Source organism: Humulus lupulus, chromosome 9, assembly GCF_963169125.1.
Source record: "Humulus lupulus chromosome 9, drHumLupu1.1, whole genome shotgun sequence".
Taxonomy (NCBI): Eukaryota; Viridiplantae; Streptophyta; class Magnoliopsida; order Rosales; family Cannabaceae; genus Humulus; species Humulus lupulus.
In genome coordinates, this window is record NC_084801.1 from 128,001,525 (window position 1) to 128,029,210 (window position 27,686).

A 27,686-nucleotide genomic window follows, 5' to 3' on the forward strand; every position below is an offset into this window, starting at 1 on the left:
TCGCCTGGAGGACCTCTCGCCTGGAGGATCTCTCGGCCGGAGGACTACTCACCCGGAGGACCTTTCGCCTGGAGGACCTCGACCCTAGAGGACCTCCTGCCTGGAGGACCTCAGGCCTGGAGGACAACCTCGGCCTTGGAGGACAACCTCAGGCCTGCAGGACAACCTCAGGCTTGGGGGACCTTAGCTTGGAGGACCTCGAACAGCTCGGCCCTAGAGAACCTCAGAATCTTTGAGCATTCCTCTTGTTGGGTTCCTTGAGATCCTCAGAACCTTGAGCATTCTTCTTGCATGGTTCCTAGAGGTCCTCGGAATCTAGAGCATTCATCTTGCTCAGTTCCTAGAGAACCTCAGAACCTGAAGCATTCATTTTGCTTGGTTCCTAGAGGTCCTCGGAACCTGGAGCATTCTTCTTGCTTGGTTCCTAGAGGTCCTCAGAACCTTGAGCATTCCTTTTTCTTGGTTCCTAGAGGTCCTCAGAACCTTTAAGAATTCATCTTACTCGGTTCCTGGATAACCTCAGAACCTGGAGCATTCATCTTGCTCGGTTCCTTGAGATCCTCGAAACCTTGAGCATTCTTCTTGCTTGGTTCCTAGAGGTCCTCGGAACCTAGAGCATTCATCTTGCTCAGTTCCTAGGGAACCTCGGAACCTGGAGCATTTATTTTGCTTGGTTTCTAGAGGTCCTCGGAACCGAAGCACTCTTCTTGCTTGGTTCCTAGAGGTTCTCAAAACCTTGAGCATTCATTTTTCTTGGTTCCTAGAGATCCTCGGAACCTTGAGCATTCTTCTTGCTTGGTTCCTGGAGGTCCTTAGAACCTGGAGCATTCATCTTGCTCGGTTCCTAGAGAACCTCAAAACCTGGAGCATTCATTTTGCTTGGTTCCTAGAGGTCCTCGGAACCTGGAGCATTCTTCTTGCTTGGTTCCTAAATGTCCTCAGAACCTTGAGCATTCATTTTGCTTGGTTCCTAGAGGTCCTCAGAACCTTTGAGCATTCATCTTGCTCGGTTCCTAGAGAACCTCGGAACCTAGAGCATTCATCTTGCTCAGTTCCTAGAGAACCTCGGAACCTTTGAGAATTCATCTTGCTCGGTTCCTTGAGGTCATTGGAACCTTGAGCATTCTTCTTGTTTGGTTCCTAGAGGCCCTTGGAACCTGGAGCATTCATCTTGCTTGGTTACTTGAGGTCCTCAGAATCTTGAGCATTCTTATTGTTTGGTTCCTAAAGGCCCTCGGAACCTGGAGCATTCATCTTGCTCGGTTCCTGGAGAACCTCGGAACCTTTAAGCATTCCTCTTGCTTGGTTCCGTGAGATCCTCGAAACCTTGAGCATTCTTCTTACTTGGTTCCTAGAGGTCCTCAGAACCTTTGAGCATTCCTCTTGCTCGGTTCCTTGAGATCCTCGAAACCTTGAGCATTCTTCTTGCTTGGTACCTAGAGGTCCTCGGAACCAAGAGCATTCATCTTGCTCGGTTCCTAGAGAACCTCAGAACCTGGAGCATTCATTTTGCTTGGTTCCTAGAGGTCCTCGGAACCTGGAACATTCTTCTTGCTTGGTTCCTAGACGTCCTTAGAACCTTGAGCATTCATTTTTCTTGGTTCCTAGAGGTCCTCGAAACCTTTGAGCATTCATCTTTCTCAGTTCCTGGAGAACCTTAGAACCTGGAGCATTCATCTTTCTCGGTTCCTAGAGAAATTCAGAACCTTTGAGCATTCATCTTGCTCGGTTCCTTGAGGTCCTCAGAACCTTTAGCATTCTTCTTGTTTGGTTCTTAAAGGCCCCCAGAACCTAGAGCATTCATCTTGCTCGGTTCCTGGAGAACCTCGGAACCTTGAGCATTCCCTTTGCTTGGTTCCTTGAGATCCTTGGAATCTTGAGAATTCTTCTTGCTTAGTTCCTAAAGGTCCTTGGAACCTGGAGCATTCATCTTGCTCGATTCTTAAAGAACCTCAGAACATAGAGCATTCATTTTGCTTGGTTCCTAGAGGTCCTCGGAACCTGGAGCATTCTTCTTGCTTGGTTCTTAGAGGTCCTCAGAACCTTGAGCATTCATTTTTCTTGGCTCCTAGAGGTCCTCAGAACCTTTGATCATTCATCTTGCTCGACTCCTGAAGAACCTCAGAACCTTTGAGCATTCATCTTGCTTGATTCCTTGAGGTCCTTGGAACCTTGATAATTTTTCTTGTTTGGTTCCTAGAGGCCCTCGGAACCTAAAGCATTCATCTTGCTCGGTTCCTGGAGAACCTCGGAACCTTTGAGCATTCTTCTTGCTCGGGTCCTTGAGATCCTCAGAACCTTGAGCATTCTTCTTGCTTGGTTCCTAGAGGTCCTCGGAACTTGGGGCATTCATCTTGCTCAGTTCCTAGAGAACCTTAGAACCTGGAGCATTCATTTCACTTGGTTCCTAGAGGTCCTCGAAACCTAGAGCATTCTTCTTGCTTGGTTCCTAGAGGTCCTCAATACCTTAAGCATTCATTTTGTTTGGTTCTTGGAGGTCCTAGGAACCACGTAAGATGAATTTGTCTCCTTGAGTCACTTGGATCTTCAAGCATAAGAATTGGCTAAGGTCTGCAAGCAGCTCAGATCTTTTTACTGTCACTATTTTCCATGCTCAGGTCTGAAGTATCTCGAATGGCTTACAAGACAACTTGTGAGGCTATGCGCACTAGAATCACTATTAAAAGATCGACGAAGTCAAGTAATGATACGTCCAAGGCCTAAAGGTCTGGCCATCGTGAAGAGAAACTTGAATAGAGTTCACACGATAAGTCAGCCTTATGCAAACATGAAGACTGACTTGGGGGGCAATTGATATACCAATTTTTGGAGTATCACTACCCATCAGCCCAAATCATGCCTAGAACCTAGTCAATTATAACTTTGTATAATTCTTGGGTCAAGCCCAATAAATTAAGCCCACACTCAAATGTAACCCTGTCTCTTTAATATAAATAAAATGAGACGTAGAGGGAAAATGGGGCATCAGTTTTTCACAGTGAGAGTTCTCTCCATCTTCAATGGAGTCAAATAGCTAAAAGCTAAATACAAATGTAATCCATAACTTTCAAGATCAATGACAGTGATTAAGTGGATGTTGGCCATCTTTTTGGGGCTGAACCACTATAAAACTCTCTCTATCTAGTATTTCTGGGCACTAGATACATTTATTATACTTTATTTAGCTTTCAAAAATCTTCTCAATATTATTATTTGGGTGTTAGACGAGTTAACGAAAAAACGAGTCAACAAGTTAAATATAAGATTTTTGTATAATTATTAATTTATTTTAATTATATTAATCGATTAAACGTCATAGAAAGTGAATAAAAAAATAGAAAATAGATAGAATGGTTTGGAGAGATATAGATATAGATTTATTACCTTGTAAATCATGACCTTATTATGCCAAAGGAACAGACTAGGGGTTTGTGCGATTATTTTAAAAAAAATTCTAATTTTCTCATTCATATTGAAATAAATGAAAGACATAACGTAAATCATGATTTAAAGTAAATAAAAAATCATACATTATATTATGTCAATATAAATGAGCAGACAGACAAAAAGTAAGAAATAAGATTCAACTATTCAAGATTTCCAATAATAAGTAAATTTACATTTACACAACATACATAAAAGTACCCCAAATCATCAAGTGTTCAAAACCAAATACTTATTGGAATGTTGCAAACTAAATCAACTAAGCACAAAATTTTCAATACCTTGCAACAAAATTAGCCATTTCTTTCCAAAACCAAAGATTAATCAATACCTGAGTAGATCCAAAAAGACCAAACATCAATAAATTTTTTGAAACTTTGTACAACTAAAAAGCACACAACTCTTGGAAAGGAAATTGCATAAGTTACACCAAGAGTGAAACTTTATTTCACCAAACCTCACAAATTAAGAATACAATTACATTAGTCAAATTAGCTTTTGTTTCATACTCAATATGGAGAGAGAACATATATCAAAATTGATAAAATAAAAGAATCATGCATTCTATATTGACGAAATCCAAATTTCCAATCGCATATTCCATATTCAGAATTGAAATCTGGTATCATTCTCTTCTGTTTTGGTGGAACTCCATTCCGAATTGGAGACGTTTGAGTAAAAAAAAAAAAAACACAAGAAATACTAATGAAATAGGTGTGGATTTTCATATCTATATATAAATGAATTGAAAATATAAAAATCTAAACCAAATAAATAAAGCAACTATATGACTTACTTAATAATGATATCATACTAAAAATAAAAAATCTAAACATGGTGTTATCCCCAAAAATTGGAGTTCGGTGACGTGACAATCAGAAGTGACAAGTGGCAATACATGGTCCGTGAACGACACATTAATAGTCAATAAATATATTGGCTCTTCGGAGTTGTGATAAAGTGATCTGACCGACCTGGTAGAGATTATGTCAGATCGATAAGGATTTTGGACTGACCAGTCATGTGCTTGTCTGCCCAGTCATGCGCTTGCCCGACCAGTCAGGTGCTTGTCCGCCCAGTCATGTGCTTGTCCGACCAGTCAATTGCCCTTGGCTGACCAATCATGTGCATGACCGACCAGTCATGTCCTTGGTCGACCAGACATGTGCTTGTCCGCCCAGTTAGGTGCTTGTCCGACCAATCATGTCCTTGGGCGACCAGACATGTGCTTGTCTGACTAGTCAGGTGCTTGTCCGCCCAGTCATGTGCTTGTCCGACCAGTCAATTGCCCTTGGCCGACCAGACATGTGCTTGTCCGCCCAGTCAGGTGCTTGTTCGACCAGTCATGTCCTTGGGCGACCAGACATGTGCTTGTCCGCCCAGTCAGGTGCTTGTCCGACCAGTTATGTCCTTGTTCGACCAGTCACTTGTCTTGGCCGACCAGTGAAGGTTTGGCCGACCAGTGAGGAATTTTGGCCCTCAGTGTGATGTGGACCGACTAGACAGAACAGTGCTACGCAAAGGATCCCAGTAACGGTTTCAACAAGAATCGGTCATACCTGTGCGGGAATTTCTCAGATTATCTCACAAAAGTAGTGTATTGTTGTATTTTGAATATTGTTATTAATTAAATATAGTGAGAATAACAAAATATCCCGATTATGGGGGACTTCATTTGTACGATCCTAAGCCTATAAATATAAGGCTCATGGCATCATAAAGAGGATTCGATTCTAATTTTCTGAGAGAATATTGGTATCTAGAGAAATATTGTATTCATTTCATCTGCACTAAAGAAACTCAGTTGACTCAGCTTCATCTGATCTTGAGTGTAGATCTATAAGGGCTGAACCACTATAAAAATTGTCTGTGTCGTATAGTTCTCTTGAAGGTTTTTTGTCGTTTTGACGTCTACACGTCGTTGGCCAAAATAGCGGTCAACACATGGCTTAACCGTATGAGAACAATTGATATTATCTTAAAAAAAACAATAAAGTATTAGTTAATAACCGATATTATACTTAAAATATTAAAAATAAAAAAAATCTAAACTTAATAAATAAAGTAACTGTATGACTTAATCCTATGGTTATTATATTATATTAATAACTAAATACAAGAAATACTATTATTATAATAAATAAATATTTTAGAAATTTATATATGAAGATGATTACTATTATTATGATAAATATATGAAGATGATTACATGAAGAGAAGTCTTATTTATTTTTTAATGGTAACAGATCTATATATGAAGATAATTACTATTATTATGATAATATATATTTTAGAAATGTATATATGAAGAGAAGTGTATTTTTTTTAATCGTAACAGTATTTAGAAATTAGAGGGAAAAAAAGTTGAATAAAAAATTAGAAAAAATAAGAAAATTGATAAAGTGATTTAGAATAATATATAGATATAGATTTAATTTAAAAGGATGTGTAACTAATTTTTTTTTTTTTTTTGAAATGGAAATTTATAGTAATTAGTTACATGTAACTAAATTTTTTAAAATTAATTGATAAAAAAATTACTATTATTATTATGTTAATTTATAAAATAAATAAAAAAATTAAATTAAAAGAGATTTTAGAGTGAGACGTTAAAACTCTATTTATAAATATATATATTGTTTTATTAGACTGAATTCGGATTACAATTTAATAATTTAATACATGTACGGAATGAGCGATAGATAAATAACATGTGGGCATGAGCATATGCCGATTGCCAACCCAAAATATAAAATATATATATATATATGCATTTACAGCTACCTTGGATTTTCCATCTAAACATAGTTTACACTCGCACTTCATGTTTTTCCATTTATTTATTTTTATTTCTATTTATAAATTATAGTCCGTCTATTCTATTATTATTATTATTATTATATATATATATATATATAGCTATTGTCTTTTACCCAAAAATGGATCTTTTGAACGCTTGGATGAGAGGTGTGCGTATAATAATTATCACATTATACACCCAGACAGAAGAAGAAAAGAGAGAAAGAGCTTTCGAGAGAGATGGGAATGGCGAGAGAGGAGAAAGAAGAAGAGGGAGTAATGGCGACGGACTTTTTCTGGTCTTACACTGATGAACCACACGCTTCCAGGCGCCGTCAGATTCTTTCTAAATACCCTCAGATCAAAGACCTCTTTGGCCCTGATCCCTTTGCTTTACTCAAGGTACACTCTCTTCCAATCCAATCCAATCATATCATATAAATATATTACATACTTCTATCATTATGGTTGTTCCTCCGTTGTAGATCTGCGATAAAGTTTTGCTGCCACTCTTTGAATCTGATTCCATTTACATTTGTGGATTTCTGCATTGAGGTTTTACTGGCTGTTTGGCAACTGGGTTTTTGTTTGTTTTGCTTTTTCTTATGTGGGTGGATCTTACTTGTCGACTTTTTTCTCTCATGGGTTGAGTGAGTTGGTGGAGCTTTTATGATATGATTCTCTGCCACTGCCATTGCAAAAAAGCATCTTTTTTTCAAGACTTTCTAGCTTCATTTATTCTTTCTCAAGATGTGATGTAATGTCCCTTTTACGTATATGATTACCTCCATCATTCATTTTAGCTTGATTCTTACTTTTTTGCAATGAAATTCATGGCTTCTATTGGTCCTGATAATGTCGCTTTCAAAACTATGGATTTTGCAATGAAATTCATGGCTTCTATTGGTCCTGATAATGTCGCTTTCAAAACTATGGATATCCAAACATCTCTTTTATGGTGTTTATGGTCGTTCTTATGTTTCAATTAGCTGTTAAAATCATGGTTTATATCGTCAGAAAATATAACTGCTTCAAATTTGATGCAATTTAGGAAAATTAAATCTTATTCTTTTTTGCTCTATCTATATGAGCTTTTGTGTGCAGGGCCTGCAGGCTTTATACAATGATGTGTTATGATAGTGTGCACTATTGCATTTATTATGTATTGAATGGGGTGTTTGGCAAAGTTTCTTTTTCTTAGTGACTTTGCGCAATAGTATCTTTTTCTTAATTCTTTGCAAAGTGGCCTTCTAGACACACTAGATACCTTGTATAAAAGGTTACTTTAAATGACATTAAAAAAAATAGTATATTTTCATCACTTACTCATATTGAATTGGTACTTCTACCATGATATATAGATATATATTTGTACCAACAAACCATTTCTGTACTATTGCAGTTATCATTAATTGAGTTGGTAGTTGGTACTCCTTAATGATCCTTTGGAAGATGTCTTTAAATGAATGATTGAGTTAAACAAAATTTTCACTCCTGATATAGTTTCTAACTATTCATATTTTCCAAAGTGTGTGACGATGCCTTGTAGATAAATGACTGAAATGATATGTCACCATCATTGAATATGAAATATGAGTGCCCCTACCATTACGGATTTTTATACATACCAAGTTACTTACCAACCACAACAACTTCTGATCTTGAAACATACATAACCAATTTATTTTGTCAATCTTTGTTTTCTAGCAATTACATATGTCCTTGCCATGCTTCAAATCAACTAGGAATTTCATGATTACCTTAAGCTATAGCTGTTCTGGTTCAGTTCTTTTTACTGAAAACAATATTCTATTGTGCAGATCGGTGTGGTTGTTCTGCTTCAGCTTTGTACAGCAATCTCCCTCAACAATGCAGGATGGCTGAAGATGCTTGCAATCGCCTACTTTTTCGGTTCATTTCTGAACCACAACCTTTTCTTAGCCATCCACGAGCTCAGTCACAATCTCGCCTTCTCAACTCCCGTCTACAATCGCTGGCTTGGAATTTTCGCCAACCTTCCTGTTGGGGTTCCCATGTCAGTCACCTTCCAAAAATACCACCTCGAGCACCATCGCTTCCAAGGAGTAGATGGCATTGACATGGACATCCCAAGCCAAACCGAAGCGCACTTGGTGACAAACGTAGTAGCGAAATCCATCTGGGTTGTCTTACAGCTATTCTTCTATGCTTTTAGGCCACTCTTTCTCAAACCAAAACCCCCTGGCATGTGGGAATTTGTTAACTTCTCCATTCAAATAGCTCTTGATGCTGCCATGGTTTACTTTTGGGGATGGAAGTCGTTGGCTTATCTGATCTTATCCACATTTGTTGGAGGTGGGATGCACCCCATGGCTGGTCACTTCATCTCAGAGCATTATGTGTTCAATCCTCAACAAGAGACATATTCTTACTATGGTCCTCTGAATCTTCTGACTTGGAGTGTTGGATACCACAATGAACACCATGATTTCCCAAGGATTCCTGGTAGCAAACTCCATAAGGTGAAGGAGATTGCATCAGAGTACTATGATGGTTTGGACTCGTATAAATCTTGGAGCCAGGTTATATACATGTATGTTATGGACCATACAGTTGGACCCTTTAGCAGAATGAAAAGGAAGGCAAAGAATTCTGAGTAGGTGTACTTACTTTCTCTCTTGATTGTTTCTCCTCTTCGGTTACATATATAAATATACGAGTTATTTAAATATGAGCTTCTTATTTTTATATATCTGATTTTGATTGTAATATTTTTGAAATAGTTGATTCTCTCCTATAGCTTAGAAGTAAATTCGTTTGTTCATTAACTTATAACAATTGATTTGCTTAATGATTGTTACAAATTAGGGTTGATACTATTCTGGGTTCCTCAGATTCTTTAATATTAGTTTAGGCTTTCGGTTTCAAGCAATTATAAAAATAGTCTTTTGTTTTGTAAATTGTAAAAAAATGGTACTCTTAGCTTAACTGTTTGAACTTTTTCTTCTCACTTTTGAGTAACCATGTTCACAAATAAGTAAAGTACTATAAAATCAGATAAACAAGAATATGGAAATATTGTTCCATTTACAAAACACATGGATCATTTTCTCTCCCACATGCCATTTTTGTTCCTTTTCTGTGAAAAGCTTGAAATGCTGCTCTTCACTTATTTGTCTGGGGAAAATTGAGAGACAGAATCATATGTTTTTCTTGAACTAAAAAGCTTTTTAAAAGAGGAGGAAAGCTGGGAATAATTTCTTACATTCTAGGAGTTGATGTTCTTGGAGGCAAATCCGCATTGTTCGCCGTCAACAAAATATGGTGCCGGTTGGTCTACATCCTTTATGAGCGGAAGCCTTGCCGGTGAGTTTTCATCGTCACTGTCGTAGACCTTGTTCTGCCCTATAGACCTTAGAATCAAGGCCAATAAGATTGAAAGTCCCTGCAAATTATGATCATGATTTAAGGAGAAAAATTAGTATAAATGATCCAATTTTGTTCTAATACTTTTCTTTTTTCTCATTTGATGTTCATCTATTCAATGAAAAATACCATAATTTGAAAAGGGGGTATACCTGTGTTAAGACGATTATTAAGCCAATCCATTGAAGGATCTCATAGTTTAACTTTACAAAATCTTTGAAGTCGTTAAATCTCCCTGTAGGATCGTTTGGTAGATCCTGAAAGATATGAAGAAGTTTGTTAAACACATGAAATAAGAAAAGAAAAAAGATTTTATTGAGAAATATTGAAAGATAGTTGCCATAGATTATTTACCTTTTCCCAGTCAGAATTTAAGAGTATATCTGCTACAATTGCAGTCTCTAATAGAAGAAGTGACAAAATCATCATATACTAGTTGGGATTAAGGCCTTTCAAGAACTGACCATATGTACATATACATATATATTTCGTATGTAGGATCCAGATTTTGTCCTGGTTGGAGATAAATTTGTTTGGTTCATAACCTTCCGATGATGAATGATTAGATTAATCATACGATTGTTAAACTTAAACTTAAGTATATAAAACAAAGCCTAAAATACACAATGAAATAAAACAAATCCAAAACTTTAATATGTATATAAATATTATTATCATGTTCATCACAGAAGAAAGTATAACTAAGTTTTTGAAAGGAAAAAAATATAAAAAGCTGAAAACATCATTGTAAGCAAAGAGTTATTCCATAACAAAGAAGAAAGGATACACAAGAGAGGCAACAACCATTGGCAACAGTTGCAGCTAGATGGCCCAAACATGTTATTAGGCACAAGGTTACTCCAGCACCAAGAAAAGTATATATAAACCTGAAAATTATAACATCAATATGACTGATTTCAGATCATGATAAAAGTTTGTGAAACAACCAAATTGAGTAGTAATTTGGGTCAGCCACGATTACACGACTCAAATCTGACTTGAGAAGTTAAAAATCTCTTGAGACTAAAGGGATACTTAAGTAGATGAACCAAATGTTTGAAATCATAATTATATACATTATAGCTAAGAGTAACAATTTGGGTCAGATATGATAACAAGACTCCAATTGTGATGTAGTTTGTGAAACAACCAAATTTAGTAATCTGGATTAGACATGATTACATAACTCAAATTCTACCTCAGAAATAAACACTTTCAGAGGCAAAGGAGTTGTTTACTATGGAGTAGTAGATATAACTAAATTGTCTGAAATTAAGATTAGATATTATTAATGGTAGGGATAGTAATTTGAGTAAGATTGCGATAACACGACTCGAACCCTACTTACCATGGAGTAGTAGATATAACATCATCAAAGGAAAAGTCCTCCATGTCCCTTTGCCAAACTCTCATCATCCAAAGACCATATAGGATCATAGCAATTCCAACAAACCCCAGAGTTGAATTCACCACTTTAAGGAGTGACTTCAGGCAAGCTTTTGCAATTGTGCCCATTCTAGCTCTTGTAATTGCCAGTTTATTTGTTTTGAACTCCTCTCCAATCTTGAAGACTTGGCTATAGCTGAAACTTAATGTGATGTCAAAAGGGTCAGAGCTTTTCAACTTCAAAATCCAATCACATTCGTGTTGGATTAAAACCATTATGGTTTAAGAGACTCATGCAAGTTAGTAGGGACACACTTACATATTTTTTGCTATGAAACTTTAGCTTAATTTGAAAATTTCTTAGAAACTCACTTGAGTGTCGTTTACTAGGACATTGCATGCTAATTACTTTTCTCAGTTTGGCCGTTAGTGGTGGTTGGTTGTATGAAAAGCAAAGACCATGTCGAGTTTCTATTTAATAAATTGTAAAATTGGTAACGTTCCATCAGCGAGTTGCTGTGGTGTAGTGGTTATCACGTTAGTCTTACACACTAAAGGTCCCCAGTTCGATCCTGGGCAGCAGCATTATCAGTTTTATTTTTTAATCTCAAATATCCCTCAAATACTGATTTATGAAAAATTAATTAGAAAATACAGTTAATTTTATTGTAGGCCCGCGCAACAAATTTTATTGTTATTTTGTAATACAATTGATAAATATTAGAATATTCAATTCTTTTATACATGTATGTACCAACTAATCTTACAAATTTATAAATAGAGTGAAAGATTTGAAGTAATATATTTCATTCCTTTTATTTGGATAATTTTATAATAATTTTTTAAAAAGATATATGTATTAATTTTATGCTAATATTGATGTGATTTTTTCTTCTCTCAATTATTTTACATTTTTTGATGTTTTTCCCGTGGAGCATTAGAATAAGGCACTAACACAAAAAGACAACCAAAAAATACCAATATAAAAGATGAACAACACTAAAAAACACCGGAAAAGAAACTTTCTAATCAAAATCACTTCAATCAACCAACTATATTATTAGTTATTACCATACAAAAATATTGGATTTTCAAATCTGTTCATCAGTTACAAGCAACACAAACAATGTCTAATTTTTATTCTTCCTCTCATCTATAGTACTTTTACATTTCTTCTTCGCCATTGTCATCGCCTTCTCTAGGCAAATTCAAGGTTAAAGCAAAATTTTCAAGAAAATAAAGGATATACTTACTATGCACTCCAATGGTGGAGATCCCTCAATGTTGATTAACCACCCCTTCCCTTCTTGGCTTACACTTCTGAGATTATTCCCAAGCACAAGCCATGATGACACTGAAAATAACTCAAAGCTAAAAGAAACCTCTGTAAATACTAAAAACAGCACAAGACAGTAGACCCGAGTTTTTTTTCCTTGCCATGTGTAGTGGGATGATATCTCGTCTACTGCTTTGCACGACGAAGGTGCTCTCGCATGTTCATGTGGATTTCCGCCTTGACAACCAGACGCATCTTCTTCGAATCCTCCCACAACAAACCATTCCATTCTCGTGCAAAGTCACAAGCAGCCTCAAAAACTTCCTGTTAGACAAAAGGAAAAGAATCTGAGACATAATCTTAGCGATACAATATAAGTCATATGCACTTTTTTAGTCTGAGAAAAGTTGAATTTGTCACCCTTGAAGGAAATTCGTCGTAATGATAAGCAGGGGTCGCCTCGATTCTATTCAGATCTGCCTCCCACAACCTAATCTGAAACATAAGAGTGCATTTTCTTAGTATGCAATTTCACCTGAGAATGACTATGCAGCTCTAATGAGAGAGTATAGAAACCTGATCAGTGACATTCTCAGGCACAGATGGTAGTTTTTCTGCAACACGAGGGTGTGCATTCTGCTGCAGAAATGAAATTATCTGCAAATGGAAAGGTTCAGAAATCAATGAACCGACAACATAGGATAAAGGGCAGGCAGAGGAATAACATATTCTAGATTATCAGACATGTCAGTTATAGTATATATTCTTCTCAGAAACCTGGTGTTCACAGTGAGAGTATATGATTACATATGAGCCAGTTCGGTTCGATTTTGCTCATGTGACGAGCAAATTATAGCACCCTATATGTTAAAACAAAAATTCCAAGCAAAGAACCAGAGACAGGGAAAACCAAAAAAGGACCACTAAACAGGCCCTAGTGTTAATAGTCATTTCAAATACTCAAACTAGAGCATAAATGAACATTTCTCAAATCAACATGTTTTCCCATCCACATTAACAAATCTATAAGTGATGTAATGAATTAGGCATATGAAAGTCGAAAAACAATGAAATATGACTTGCCTGGTCTGCAGTAATGCCATTATCAAAAGCATTATACAAGCTTTCTTTTGTAATTGCTCCAACTATAAGATTTGGAAGTTGATATTCTACCCTGCACAACATAAAAAAAGAGTATACATCAGCTCATCTCAGAATTTCATAACATTAAAAAAAAAATTCAATTTCAGCTCGTGTTAACTAATAACCTATATGTTGGTGAAAAAAAATGTTAATATAATATTAATTTATTGTTTGATTTAAAATATATATAAATCTAATGAAAAATACATCTTTGATGTTAATAAACACAAGATTTTTTAAATTTCATAAGCAGTTACTTCGTCTCGAATCATTCTGATGTAGACTATCTTCTCCACATGTATATCTTTTTTCAAAATAATAATAACAATAACCCTCCATAAACAATATTGTAGGAAATAATGTTTTATTATTATTATTATACGGTATCCCTTCAGAATGAGAAACCAAGCTGTATAAAATATTTAGTTTTTATATTTAGCTAATTATAGGCTGATTTATTTTTTACTAGAATTTCTGTAATTATGTTAGGATATTTTGTATTCATTACCAAAAATCCTCATTATCTGTACAGTGCCTATTTAAAGGCATAGCACTCATTTAATAAAACATAGAAGTCTAATTTTCACATGGTATCAGTGTCATCCCTCTAAACCCAAAAATTTCAAAAAAAAATTCAGCCTTCCTTTTCTTATGGCTTCTCTACCTGATGCTACCCTTCCAAAACAAATCGCCCCAACTGTTTCCATCAACTCTGATGATACTTCAATCGATTCTTCTATCATCAAAGCTCCCTCCGATGTCTCTCTCACATCATTTGATCATCAACTCCCTCCAAATCACTATCCATAAACTGAATGGCCATAATTTTCTGCAATGGTCCCAATCTGTGAAGATGTATCTCCGTAGTCGTGGTCGCTTGGGGTATCTCACTGGTGCTATCGCTACTCCTGCTGCTAGTGATCCTTCCTATGCCAAATGGGAATCTGAAAACTCCCTCATCATGGCTTGGCTCATCAACTCCATGGAGGTTGATATTGGTAAGACCTATTTATTGTTTTCTACTGCTCGTGAGGTGTGGGAAACAGTTCAGGAGGCCTTCTCGGATTTGAACAATTCAGCTCAAGTCTTTGAACTCAAATCAAGGCTTCGAGACCAGCAACAAAATTCTCTTACGGTAACTCAATATTATGGTATCCTTTATAATATTTGGCAAGAGATAGACCTTTTTTATGTTCCTGAATGGAAATGTTCTGCTGATGCTTCTTTTTATAAAAAAATGCTTGATCGAGAGAGACTTCTTTATTTTCTCCATGATCTGAACCGAGACCTTGATGAGGTGCGTGGTCGTCTCTTGGGAAAAACTCCTCTTCCCACCATCCGAGAGGCTTTTGCTGAGGTTCGAAGGGAGGAGAGCAGGAAAAGAGTCATGATGGGACCTCCAATTGCTGTTGAAAATGACCAATCTGCTCTTGCTGCCCGGCGCTCTAATGATGGTGATGACCCTCGTGGGAATCATCGTGCACGCCCCTAGTGTTTCCACTGCAATAAGGTTGGTCATACCAAGGAGAAGTGTTGGGTCATTCATGGTAAACCTGCTGATTGGAAGCCTCGTTCCTCAACTCGTTCCAATTCTGACAGCCAAGCCTTGACTGCTACACCACCCGAGCCTTTCCATTTACTCCAGCTCAGATTACTCAACTCCATCAGCTTATAAACACTGCTTATGCATCTGATCCTTCATCCTCCTCCAATCCACGTACTTCTACTGCCTTCAATGTTCAAAATTCTACTTGGATTGTGGATTCGGGGCCTCGGATCACATGACTGGTCAGTTCACCACTTACACACCTTGCCCAGGTACCCAAAAAATTAAAATTGCTGATGGTTTCCTCTCTTATGTGGCTGCTAAAGGGTCTATTCAGTTATCACCTTCTATTGTCCTTCGTGATGTTCTTCATGTTCCCAATTTATCTTGCAATCTTCTTTCTGTCAGTAAAATTACCCTTGATCAGCAGTGTTTCGCCTCTTTCTCATCACTTTACTGTACTTTTCAGGATATGTCCTCAAGGAAGACGATTGGGAATGCGAAGGCATGTAGTAGGCTGTATTACTTTGATCCATTTCCTCATGCTCAAGTGAATAAAGCTTCTATTTCTATTTCTAGCTGTATTTCTTCTAGTGACAATGATATTATGCGGTGGCATTATAGGCTAGGCCACCCTAGTTTTTCATATTTAAAATATTTATTTCCTAAATTGTTTCGAAATAAAAACTTGAGCTTATTTAAATGTGAAATTTGTCAATTTGGTAAGCATACACGTGTTGTTTTTCGCCCTATACCCTACAAATCAACACAACCTTTTACTCTTATTCATAGTGATATATGAAAACCTTCTAGAATAACAAATACTACAAATACAAGATGGTTTATCACTTTTATTGATGATTACACACGTGTTAGTTGGGTGTTTCTCCTTAAAAATAAAACTGATGCTGCCATGACATTTAAAAAATTTCACTCCATGATGAAAACTCAATTCAATGCAAATCTTCAAGTCTTGCACATAGGTAATGGAACTTAATATTTTAACTCAATCTTAGGCGATTACTTTCTCTCTCATGGCATAGTTCACAAAAGCTCATGTGCAGGCACACCCAACAATCTGGGATTGCTGAACGCAAAAATAGGCATCTATTGGAAATTGCTAGGGCCCTCATGTTTACAAATTCTGTCCCAAAACAATTATGGGGTGAGGCTATCCTTACCGCTGTCTATCTCATCAATAGAATGCCATCTCGTGTTAACATATCACACTCCACTCTCTAAGCTTCTTAAAACATATCCACACACCACTTGTTTCTAATCTTCCTTTAAAAATGTTTGGATGTACCTCTTATGTTCATGTCCTTGGTCTAAATCATTCTAAGTTTGATCCCCGAGCCTTGAGGTGTGTTTTTTTGGGCTACTCTTCTACCAAAAAATGGTACAAGTGCTACCATCCATCTACTCGTCGTATGTACGTCTCCTTAGACATTACATTCAATGAAGAGCAACCATTTTATCCCAACTTTTCACTTCAAGGGAGGACGGTGAGTGATATTTCTAGTTGGGATATGTGTCTGCTTAAGGCTACTCCTGAAATTGCTATTTCTAAAATTTCAAAATTTACAAGCACTTCTGAGCAACAATCTCAGCCGCCCAAAACTAAGGAACTCTTAGTTTATTCTCGGCGACAAAAAAATCAAGTAATACAATCAACTACTGCTCCAACATCACATGAGTCTGACTCAGAGACTACTCCTGATGTAAGTAATCCTTCTCCTAACCCTATTTTACCTATTGATGTTCCTAATATTGAGTCTTCCACTATGGTGGAACCCGAATCTGAGTTATCAATTGCCAAAAGAAAGGGAGTTCGAAGTTGCACTCAACATCCAATGTCGATATATGTCTGCTATAGTAGACTAACTCCACACTATAACGCTTTTCTAGCAAAAGTCGAGCAAGTGGTGGTTCCCAAGAATATTACCGAGGCTCTCTCACAGAAGGAATGGAAGAAGGCAGTGTATGCAGAAGTTGAGGCACTGGAAGCCAACACTACATGGACAATAATCAATAGGCCTAGAAATAAACATGTTGTGGGCAGTAAGTGGGTGCTTACAATTAAACACAAGGCTGATGGAACAATAAACCAATACAAAGCAAGACTAGTTGCAAAAAAGTTTGCTCAGACATATGGTGTAGACTACAATGAGACATTTGCTCCTGTCACCAAATTAAACACAGTAAGGGTTCCCCTATCAATTGTTGCCAATCTTGATTGGCCCTTACAACAACTAGACATAAAAAATGCTTTCCTTAATGGACATTTGGAAGAAGTGTTCATGAAAATTCCTCCAGGGTTCGAAGGAAGATATGGAACAGAGTGTTTGTCATCTGAAAAAATCTCTCTGTGGCTTAAAGAAATCCCCAAGGGCGTGGTTTGAAAGATTTAATCAGGTGATAAGAAATCATGGATATAACAGGCTCAATCGGATCACACCTTGTTCTTCAAACACTCACAAGAGGGTAAGGTTACTATCATCATCGTCTATGTTGATGACATGATAATAACAGGCGATGATTGTATCGAACAACAAAGACTGAAAGGTGTGCTAGCCCAAGAGTTTGAAGTAAAAGATCTTGGACCGATGAAGTACTTTCTCAGAATGGAGATTGCAAGAACGAAACAAGGTAATTCAGTATCTCAGAGGAAATATATTCTGGATCTTCTCAAAGAAATTGGAATGAGTGGTTGTAAACCAGTGGCAACACCAATTGAACCGAAAGGCAAATACAAACAGGTGACAAAAGAAAACACAGTTGACAAAGGGATGTATCAACGATTAGTTGGCAAACTGATCTATCTATCTCACACGAGACCTGACATTGCGTTTGCTGTGAGCTTAGTTAGTAAATATATGCACAATCCTTTAGAAGAACACTTGGAAGCTGTGTACAGAATCCTGCGCTATTTGAAGAAAATTGATACACAGCAGTAGTGTATCTGCCTCAAAACAGAGAGAAAATAAAGTGAAATAGGGAGGAACTTTATTGAAATTTAGGAAATGAGTCCAGGATATTCGAGAGACATGGTTCTCTCCAGAGCTAAGGCTCAATTACAATAAACCTATCATACCCAACTCTAAACATCTCATCCCTATTTATTCCCTTAAACTTTCCAAACAAAACATTCATTAAAATAAATCAAAACAATTAACAAGAAACCACTAGCTTTCCAAAAATAATCCTACCCCAATTCTTCTCACTAATTACGGGATCTCCTAGCATAAGTGCAGCAGATTGGTGGTCTATCAAAAACACTAGGAAATGGATTATTGTTCAAGAAGAGCGAAGAAAGAGGTGTTGAGGTCTTCACAGATGCGGATTGGGCAAGATCAATTGAGGATAAAAGGTCAACTACTGGGTATTGTACTAAAGTTTGGGGGAACTTAGTGACTTGGAGAAGTAAGAAGCAACCGATAGTAGCTTGAAGTAGTGCCGAAGCAGAACTTAGAGCTCTCGCTCAGGGAGTATGTGAACTGATCTGGATCAAGCGCATACTTGAAGAGTTAAAACTCCAAAGAATTGCGCCTCTGAAGTTGTATATGACAGCAAATTAGAAATCAGCATAGCACATAATCCAGTTCATCACGACAAAACCCATCATGTAGAAGTGGACAGACATTTCGTTAAAGAAAAAATTGATGGAAGGAAATTATGTGTTAGCCTCTGAAGTTGTATAATGACAGCAAATCAGCAATCAACATAGTATACAATTCAGTTCATCATGACAGAACCAAGCATGTAGAAGTGGACAGACACTTCATTAAAGAAAAAAATTGATGGAAGGGAATTATGTGTTATTTACATTCCCAGCAAGCAACAATTGGTAGATATACTGACTAAGGGTTTATCTAAACAAAATTTTAATAAGTTAGTTTCCAAGCTTGGCATGTGGAATCTGTATGCACAGCTTGAGAGAGAGTAAATAATGTTTTATTATTATTATACGGTATCCCCTTTAGAATGGGAAACCAAGCTGTATAAAATATTTAGTTTCTATATTTAGCTAATTATAGGCTGATTTATTTCTTACTAGAATTTCTGTAATTATGTTAGGATATTTTGTATTCATTACCAAAAATCTGCATTCTCTGTACAGTGCCTATTTAAAGGCATAGCTCTCATTCAATAAAATATAGAAGTCTAATTTCCACAAATATATTGGTTAATTCGCTGGCATACCTTGAGAAGAGACGTAAAATCTCACAATGTAATTTAGAAGTTGAGTAGGCGTACAACCTAAAATTTGTTTCCACAACCACAAACCCCTTAAACAAATAAGAGGAAAGAGGTGAGATAAACAGATTTATATTGCAAACGCAGTCATCAATTGATAGCAGATATCTTCATGGAAAATGAAAATGTTTGAGGTGATTGCAATAACAAGTGCAGACAGCATAGCTATTGAAATGATAAGTTTAAACCTCTTTCCGTGATGATGAATCCGTTAAGCTAATAGAAAGATTTGTAGCTAGTTTAGTAGGTATAAACCAGCTATCCTTCCTACCCTGGAAAGATGCCCCAAAATATTTAGAACTTCGGTAAAGCATAATTAATCTATCGTCCGAGAGATTATAAGCCCGTTATTTACCAAGAATAAAATGCAATATAACCTGTTGAAGTTTCACTAATCCCAAGTCGGCAAGATCTTTGACCGTCTCCCTTTGAACATCAGTCAATGAGTTGATGTTATATGCCTGAGAATCAATGCAACAAAATGTGAAAGAAAGCTCCTAAGAAGATGTGAATGTTGACAAAAAATGAATATGAAGCTATAAAAATATTTCAAAAGAAATTTCTCATTTTAATATAGTTATTAGCTAGTTACACAAAAAATGATCGAATGCCTCAAACAAGTAAAGTAAAAATCAATAAATTATAAACGTCTACAAGAAAATGTAAGTGTAAAAAAAATATAATCCATACCTCTCCTGTGGCATGAAAACTAAGCTCAAGAAGAAATGAAATTAACTCTGCCGGATCTATGTCCCTCTCCTGCAGCAAAAAAAATAATAATAAATAAATAAAAAATCACAGATGTAATGTGACTTGTGAATAGCCAGCACCATACAAAATATGACTTAATCAATCTGCACCTCATTAAAAGAAAAGTGAATAAACTTCAAGCACCCACCACAATAATCTCATTTTTCACCGACTTTTCAACTAACGAAACACATGATTCTATTTATCCCCACTTTTTTTTCTTCAAAGTGGATATAAAATTTATTTGAATCCAGTGCTGCACACACACAGCATTTAACTACAAAAACATCAAATATATAATATATTTAATGAAGAAATTCTACAATAATAAACGTATTGAATCCAACCAAGAAATCAATTCCAAAGCTTACATTCCAAATTCAACACAAAATACAAGTTAAAAAGGACAGTTAAGAGTGTAAGAATAAAACAAGAAGTTAACAACAAAACACACACATCCACAATGCGGAACTCATGAGTACATACCTCTGAGTTAGAGATGTATTCTCTGATGATATACCAAAGTTGTGCATTTGTATCCATCAGCTGTCATTTGCACAGACCACAAAATGATATCTTGTAAGCAACATGATAAGGTGAAAGTGATCCAAAAAATGCGTACATTCATACCAAGAACTGGAAACCACTTTCTGTTAATCGTGGAGCTTCTTTATCCCTGTAAGAATGACAAAAGAAGAAAGAAAGCCAGGATCAAATATGGACACTATTTCTCAATATTGTTTCATCTGTGCAAAATAAATCGAGAGTCATTTGTCTCACAAGTCATTACAGTTTTAAATGAAAAGCACCTTTGACTCAAAAGGCCACGCTGGAAAACCTTCATTGTAGAAGAGCTAATGTTTGACGGCCTATCAGCTTGAGATGAGTTAATAAGTTGCAGCAAGAAGCACTGGGATTAACATGACAGCACGTCATAAGAAAGAGAAACCTAATGCATAAAACAGAACAATAGGCAGCTGTATATAATTGAATAATTGGATATCATATAGTTCATCAAAAAATAAGAGCCTGACCACAATGCCCTTATACATGGCAAAACGGAAAGGGTCAATTGTGAAACAAATGTAAATGTCACACCTCCCACTGTTCGACTGCAAAAGCATTAAGTTCCTCCGAGCTTGGATGCCTTCCTATTAGATTGGTAGGCATTGGTTCTCTTGGCAAAACTTCACTGCAATGTCCAAAAATCTAGTCATAATCCCCAAATGCCTTTCCAGTGAAACACAATGTTTAAAGCAAAAATATATATTACACCCCATCAAATAATTATTTGGTGCATAATATCCCTTACATGAAACCCTAAAACATAATAACAAAACATCACAAATCAAAGGGAAGCATGATACAATGTGGAAAAACGGATAATAACATACATGAGAAGATTTTCTCAAAAAAGAAACAACAACATACATGAGAAGAAAATGTAATTGAAAATTTGAAGCTTCAAGCAGAGCTAATACAGAACACTGCACCTTTCACACACGTTTCCTGATAGAGAAAGTACCATTTAACTTGAGAAGATCAAATCCACGGCATTATTTGATAACTAAACACAAAAATAAAAAACTTACCCATTTATTAAAAGCTTTTGGAGATTACTCTGAAATACGGGATTTAATCTATAAGTTATTTCCCTTTTCCTGTAAGAAGGATATATTAGTATGAAGGTTGGAGCTCACTTATTTGTGTCCTATTACATTAGCATAATAACTTTTAAAAAAATTGAAAACTTTCAAATAATTCAATTGAGTTTTGATCAAGACCATTGCTTTTTGTTCTGTGAATTGGTGATTTGTACCAGAATTTCTAGAGCACACACAATCCCAAAATCTTTTGTTGCTAAACAGCAATGTAATAACTCATACCTGTCAGCAGTTTCAGTGAGTACTCTCAACTGAAGTAAACGATCAATGGCAACTTTATGCTTGGAAGCCCCATCCGAAAGTACCCACTCCTCCATGGATTTGGCACTTACAGGAGCTTCAATGCATAACATTTGCAAAGCATACTTCTTGGCCAGAGGTGGCAAAGACCTTTATATATAGATATAAAAAAGATGTCCCAATAAATACCTTGATCATCGAAATAAATAGGAAGCTATATTCGAAAAAATAAAAGAAAAGAGACCACCTGAGAATGGCTTCACAGATGAATGCATTGGCGTAGAGAGAGTCGAGTTTTATGGCGGGCAAGGAGGCCACCATGTCCATGAAATTCTTGGCTATGATCTTCACCTGAGGCATAGTGAGAAAACCTAAATTCCTCTGGTAATTCTAGGGTTTCCGAAATCAAAATCGAGTCTAGGGGTTTGTTTTCTGGTTTTGCTCCGGTGAGTGACTGAGGTGGTTTTGTGAACTTTTTTTCGTTTTTTTGAAGTTGTATGGGGAACTTGTTGTTCTATGGAGGATGATTAATTAAAGTAGATTAAATTGTTTTTTTTTTATTTGCCGGTTAAAGTAACAAAACTCTTGATTTTTTTACATTTAAGTACCAATTTTTTTTTTTTTGGTGAAAATAACAAAATGTTACTTTTTTTTTCTCCGTAGCAACAGTTGACTTTTAAATTTAATAGTCGCATGTTAACTAAAGATTTATATATATTTTGCTACATTCACCACCAAACTAACAAAGTTTTAGTATTTATGCGTTCTTAAACACAAAATAAATGTATTTTAGGTGTAGATAAACACAAAGTATTTTGGTATTTATGCATACTTAAATACAAAATTTAGTTATTTTAGCGCAGACAAACACAAAATTTTGATATTTTAGCCGTATTTGGCTTATTTACATTTTAGAAGACAAAAATAAGATATAAATTTTTATTTAATACTACTAATTTATTTTTTATTTTAATTAAACTAGATTTTAAATATTTTTTTCATTTTAAAAGTATTTGTAATTTTTGATTTTTTGTATATTTTAATTATGCTATAAAACTAAATGATTATATAAAAAACAAAAATGAAAAAAAAAACAATTTAATCATGTTTTGAAACTTCAATTTCCACTACAACCAGTTTTATTGGATGTCACGTTTTGAGCGTATCATTTATTTTTATTTTAGTTTTTCTATTTTTCCAATCCTATAGTAATTTAAAATTAAAAATATCTCTTCTATATAATAAGTGTGTAGATAACGGAAATTCTTGGTTTTAACGGTTTTTTATTTTTTTCTGTTAACTTAACGTAATATTCTTATATTTAACAGAATATTCTTATATTTAGCGATAGTTTATAAACACTTAAACCTAAATAAAATAAAATAAATAGTTAAAAAAAATTAAAATATAATATTATTGAGATATTTTACAATGATAATTATTTAAAAATAATAAATAATTAAATAAATTAAAATATGATATTTTTGAGATATTTTACAATGATAATTATTTAAAAATAATAAATAATTAAACAAATTAAAATATGATATTTTTTAAGATATTTTACAATGATAATTATTTAAAAATAATAAAATCATACGTTTTATAACTTAAATAAAATTTAATTAAACTTAAACTCACTTATTAGAATAATATTATATTAAACATATAATATAACATATTGTTAATCAGCAACAAATTGCTTTTAAAAAAAAACTAGCAAGAAACTTAAATTTAAAATCCACGTGTAACATTTAATATAACATTAAACATATAATATACAATCTCTTGTTGTCACTCACAAATTCAAAAACTATAACAAATATAAACTTAAACAAAAATAAATAAATTATTTCATTAAAATAGGATATTTATTTGAATTTTATATGACATGAATATAAATTTAATAAAAATATTAAAAAAATTGTATAAATAAAACTAATTTGTATCTAGTAAAAACTATATGTTATTTGATTTTAAAATATATTAAAAATCTTTTTTAATTAAAATATAAAATGAATTTGTATTAAAAATAAAAAAAATTAAATCCTAAAATTTACTTTTCTCCTCAAAAAAATAAATAAGAAAATTTGTGGCTAAAGTACCTAAACTTTGTATTTACTTCCGAATAAATACCAAAACTTTGTTCTTATTGGTGGTGAAAGTACCAAAATGTGGATCAAACTTTAGTAGACACGTGGCTATTAACAAGTCAAAAGTTAGAGTTAACGGTTGGTACTAAAATGCAAAAAAATAATATTTTGGTACTTTCACTGCAATAAAAAAAATGTTTTGGTACTTAAGTGTAAAAAAAGTGAAAATTTCGGTACTTTAGCCTCAAATATTTTTTTTTTCCTTTTAGCACTAAATTTCACTTCTTGACACTAGGCTTGTATTTTTATTTATTTTTTCCTATTTTTCTTGAGATGAATCTTTGACTCATAGCATTAGTTTACTTTTTTTTGGGTAATTAAAATAGATTTCATGAAAACTAATTTCTTCCCTTTTTTTATTGGGAAATTTCAGGATATATGCCTTCTAATATGGGTTAATTTAAAAAAAATGCTTCCATAACTTAATATAAAAAAATGATATTATTTTTGTCCAAAAATATCTTTGTCATTCAAATCATTCTCCCTCTCTCTCTAACGTCTCCTCCCCCTTTGGTCTCTCTGATTTCTCTCACCCTCTCTTTCTCTCTCACTCAGACACATCTCTCTCTCGCAGACCCTCCTCTCTCTCGCTCATGCATTTCCTCATCACAAACTGAGGACCCAGCTCCACTCCGCCGTCAACCACCATCGTCTTCGTCCACAGCAAGGTAAGTTTGTATTTTTTTTTTTTTAAAAATATTGTACCGTGACTTGCATATAGTTGACATTGATGTACTGTAGTTATGAAATATGTTGATTTTAATCTCTATTGGGCAAAAACATTGCTTGAAATTGGCTTTGATTCTATCTAGATTGATTTGAACAAATGGGTTTTGTTTTTGTGAATTTTTCTCTTCGATGCTCATTAGATGCCTATGCGATGAATGACGATGCTGATTCGATGGCTTTGATTTTATGTTCGTATGTGTGTATTTTTGAATACTTTCAATCATGGTTTAACAATGGTGTGACGATGCTAATGTGATGCCAGTTCGATGCTTTTATAATTTAAAATGATGCATGTGCGACAGTGTTGTGATGCTGATGCAATGGTATCCGTTTGTTTATTTGTGAAATATAATATTCGATGCTTTTTCGATGTTGTTTCGATGCACTATATTTGATTAATGTCGTAACGATGGTCTTGCGATGTTGATGAGATTGTATCAGTGTTATCCCCAAAATTTGAAAATGATGATGTGGCAATAGAAATGGCAAGTGGCATGGAGTAGTTGGGTGATCTGACTTAGCAGCAGCTCAGTGCATCAGTGAAGAGTTTGGACTGCTTGAGAGGTGGCATGTCCAAGCCAAGTGCACCCGAGGAGAGTACTTGGGCTAGGGAGTGCCTGGTCGGACCTTGGTCCGAGGAGAGCCCAAAGGCATGGTCGGACCTTGGTCCGAGGAGAGCCCAAGGTGGAGTGGTCGGACCTTGGTCCGAGGAGAGCCCAAGGGTGGTGGTCGGATCTTGGTCCGAGGAGAGTCCAAGGTGTGGTCGGACTTTGGTCCGAGGAGTAGTCCAAGATGTGGTCGGACTCTGGTCCGAAGAGAGGAGAGTGCCATGTTAGAGGAGAGATATGGCATGCTAGAGGAGAGTGCCATGTTAGACGAGAGACATGGCATGCTAGAGGAGAGTGCCATGTTAGACGAGAGACGTGGCATGCTAGAGGAGAGTGCCATGTTAGAGGAGAGATATGGCATGCTAGAGGAGAGTGCCATGTTAGGCGAGAGGAGTGCATGTCCTACCAGCATGCACATGTCCTACCACCATGAACATGTCCGACCAGCAAGTGCATGTCCTACGAGCAAGTGTATGTCCTACCAGCACTTGCATATGTCCAGCATGCATGTGTCCGACCAGCACTTGCATGAGTGATCAGTAGGAGATATGGGTTGACTAGATAGAGGAGGACTAAGTCAAGATTCCCAGAAACGGCTTCAACAAGAACCGGTCTTGGCACGCGCGGGAATCTCTCATCCTTCCCACAAATTAGGGGTTTTGTTATATTTTGAATGTTTTTTGTAATTTAAATGTAATAAATATAATAAAATATCTCGATTCTAGGGAATATCAGATGTATGATCCTAAGCCTATAAATATATGGCTTATGGGATCAGAAAGGGGTTCTTCTTCTGGGAGACTTTTTGGGAAATTTTGGGTCTGAGTTTTCTAGAGAGAGAAAGTGCTGGTATCATAACGAATTCTTGTATTCTTGTAATCTGTACTGAAGAAACTCAGTTGGCTCAGTTCATCTGATCTTGAGTACAGATCTATAATCACAACTCTAAGTGGATTAGGCTATTACCAACATATTGGGGCTGAACCACTATAAAAATTGCTGTGTTATTTACTTTCTGTTCAAAAACTGTCTGTGTCGTTTTATTTCTCTTGAAGGCTTTATCGTTTTTGACGTTCTCACGTCGTTGGCCAAAAACGCGGTCAACAATCAGTTTTTTATTTTTTGTAATATATTATGCGATGCTTTGTTGATGATGTATCGATGCTTTTTATATGCATTACATTTGAATGATGAAAAAACGATGTCGTAACGATGCCCTATTGTCTAAGAGAATTTGTTTATTTGTTAAATATAATATGCGATGTTTTTTCGATGCATTTTTTATGTTGTTTCGATGCTTTTCTATGTAATATATTTGAATGATGGATAATGATGGTCTTGCAATGCTATTTGTACGCCCTAAATATCCGCAAGTTATTGGCAAGCTGGAAAAGGGCATAATTCAGTCCACCACGTGTAAATCGTCCACCCGGAGCTGCTGTTACGAGTTTCCACCTCTCCAGCCCGAGCTGATTAGAGAGTTAGCAGTCTACTCAGAGGCCGCGAGTCAGCAGTATGGATATCACGAGCTGGCGCTACATCAAGCTCGAGGTGCGGCATAGATCTGACACCCGAATCCTTGTAAAGGCAACCATGCAATGTAAACTTGCACACATCAGACATCACGTGTCTATTCCATTCCTGAATTCTTGGACACGCAGTATAAACGTGCGTATTCAGACACCCCACGCCTGGTTTGGGCCATGCGGCCCATTATCTCCCCTTACCTATTGATTAGACCACACCTCACTGTCAAGTTTTAGGAATTAATCATCAGTGTCACAGAGATGAGTGATGGGTAAGAAGGTCACGGAATGACCCCCTTTACCAACCCAGGTATCCTCTCCCTATAAATACCAAGACCTTGGGCGTTGCAAAGGGGGGGCATATTTTTTGCAAAGAAACACTCTGTAAGGAATAGTCAAAAGATATCAATAATATCGACTGGTGGACTAGAGGGATTTTAACCTTCGAACCACCTAAAAAGGAAAGGAGTGATTACCTTCCCATGTTATTAATTTCCCAAGTCTAGAAGTAAACTATTTTCCTATTACGGTTTACTAATTATCACTAATCCATCCTGTTTATTCGTATAATTATCTGTTGGCGAAGAACCGCGTCAACAGTTTGGTGCTTTCATTGAGAGAATTTAGATTGGTGCTATCGCAAAAACCTGATCATGGTGGTTACTCGTTCGAGACATGGTAATGAGGCGGATCAACATGATGGGCAGGAGGCCCACTGTAACGCCCTGGTTACCCCAGAACAGTTACGGTGAACAGTGAA

At 35.8% G+C, this 27,686-nt stretch overlaps 3 protein-coding genes and 1 non-coding gene across 5 annotated transcripts; 2 read left to right on the plus strand and 2 right to left on the minus strand.

Moving 5' to 3' along the window:
* The first annotated feature begins 6,344 nt into the window (after positions 1-6,344).
* On the plus strand, positions 6,345-9,101 carry LOC133802402 (sphingolipid delta(4)-desaturase DES1-like). The gene is made up of 2 exons (XM_062240696.1): positions 6,345-6,645; positions 8,064-9,101. The coding sequence occupies exons 1-2, from the start codon at positions 6,484-6,486 to the stop codon at positions 8,880-8,882; spliced, it is 981 nt and encodes a 326-aa protein (XP_062096680.1). The 5' UTR covers positions 6,345-6,483; the 3' UTR covers positions 8,883-9,101.
* A 100-nt stretch (positions 9,102-9,201) lies between these two features.
* Positions 9,202-11,329, minus strand: LOC133802403 (tetraspanin-19-like). Its single transcript, XM_062240697.1, has 6 exons — positions 10,997-11,329; positions 10,436-10,535; positions 10,003-10,080; positions 9,801-9,905; positions 9,488-9,667; positions 9,202-9,399 (listed from the first exon to the last, which is right to left on the minus strand). Exons 1-5 carry the CDS (start codon positions 11,308-11,310, stop codon positions 9,491-9,493), a joined length of 774 nt encoding a protein of 257 aa, XP_062096681.1. The 5' UTR covers positions 11,311-11,329; the 3' UTR covers positions 9,202-9,399; positions 9,488-9,490.
* Positions 11,330-11,546: 217 nt separating this feature from the next.
* Positions 11,547-11,619, plus strand: TRNAV-UAC (transfer RNA valine (anticodon UAC)). The gene has a single exon. It is a non-coding gene; the product is annotated as a tRNA-Val (tRNA).
* A 454-nt stretch (positions 11,620-12,073) lies between these two features.
* Positions 12,074-22,471, minus strand: LOC133802404 (general transcription and DNA repair factor IIH subunit TFB2). 2 transcript variants are annotated; one of them, XM_062240699.1, is made up of 15 exons: positions 22,158-22,471; positions 21,893-22,060; positions 21,599-21,667; positions 21,105-21,198; positions 20,816-20,916; positions 20,637-20,682; positions 20,493-20,552; positions 19,947-20,015; positions 19,634-19,717; positions 19,445-19,528; positions 19,203-19,288; positions 13,394-13,484; positions 12,887-12,967; positions 12,731-12,805; positions 12,074-12,634 (listed from the first exon to the last, which is right to left on the minus strand). In XM_062240699.1, the coding sequence occupies exons 1-15, from the start codon at positions 22,268-22,270 to the stop codon at positions 12,497-12,499; spliced, it is 1,359 nt and encodes a 452-aa protein (XP_062096683.1). In that variant the 5' UTR covers positions 22,271-22,471; the 3' UTR covers positions 12,074-12,496. The 2 variants fall into 2 exon arrangements, with proteins under 2 accessions (XP_062096683.1, XP_062096684.1); XM_062240700.1 differs by lacking the exon at positions 19,445-19,528.
* Positions 22,472-27,686: the final 5,215 nt, after the last annotated feature.

Bases quoted from the DNA above. Each gene is read 5' to 3' on its own strand.
- LOC133802403 (XM_062240697.1), bottom strand. From the start codon at position 11,310: ATGGTTTTAATCCAACACGAATGTGATTGGATTTTGAAGTTGAAAAGC. The intron at 9,906-10,002 runs GTAAATAATCTA...CATATCTTTCAG, and splicing joins TAAATTCTGACTGGGAAAAG to GATCTACCAAACGATCCTAC. The intron at 9,668-9,800 runs GTATACCCCCTT...CATAATTTGCAG, and splicing joins TAATAATCGTCTTAACACAG to GGACTTTCAATCTTATTGGC.
- LOC133802402 (XM_062240696.1), top strand. From the start codon at position 6,484: ATGGGAATGGCGAGAGAGGAGAAAGAAGAAGAGGGAGTAATGGCGACG. The intron at 6,646-8,063 runs GTACACTCTCTT...TCTATTGTGCAG, and splicing joins ATCCCTTTGCTTTACTCAAG to ATCGGTGTGGTTGTTCTGCT.
- LOC133802404 (XM_062240699.1), bottom strand. From the start codon at position 22,270: ATGCCTCAGGTGAAGATCATAGCCAAGAATTTCATGGACATGGTGGCC. The intron at 20,016-20,492 runs GTATGTACTCAT...TTTTTGCTGCAG, and splicing joins AATACATCTCTAACTCAGAG to GAGAGGGACATAGATCCGGC. The intron at 13,485-19,202 runs GTATGCCAGCGA...TATGTTGTGCAG, and splicing joins ATTTTACGTCTCTTCTCAAG to GGTAGAATATCAACTTCCAA.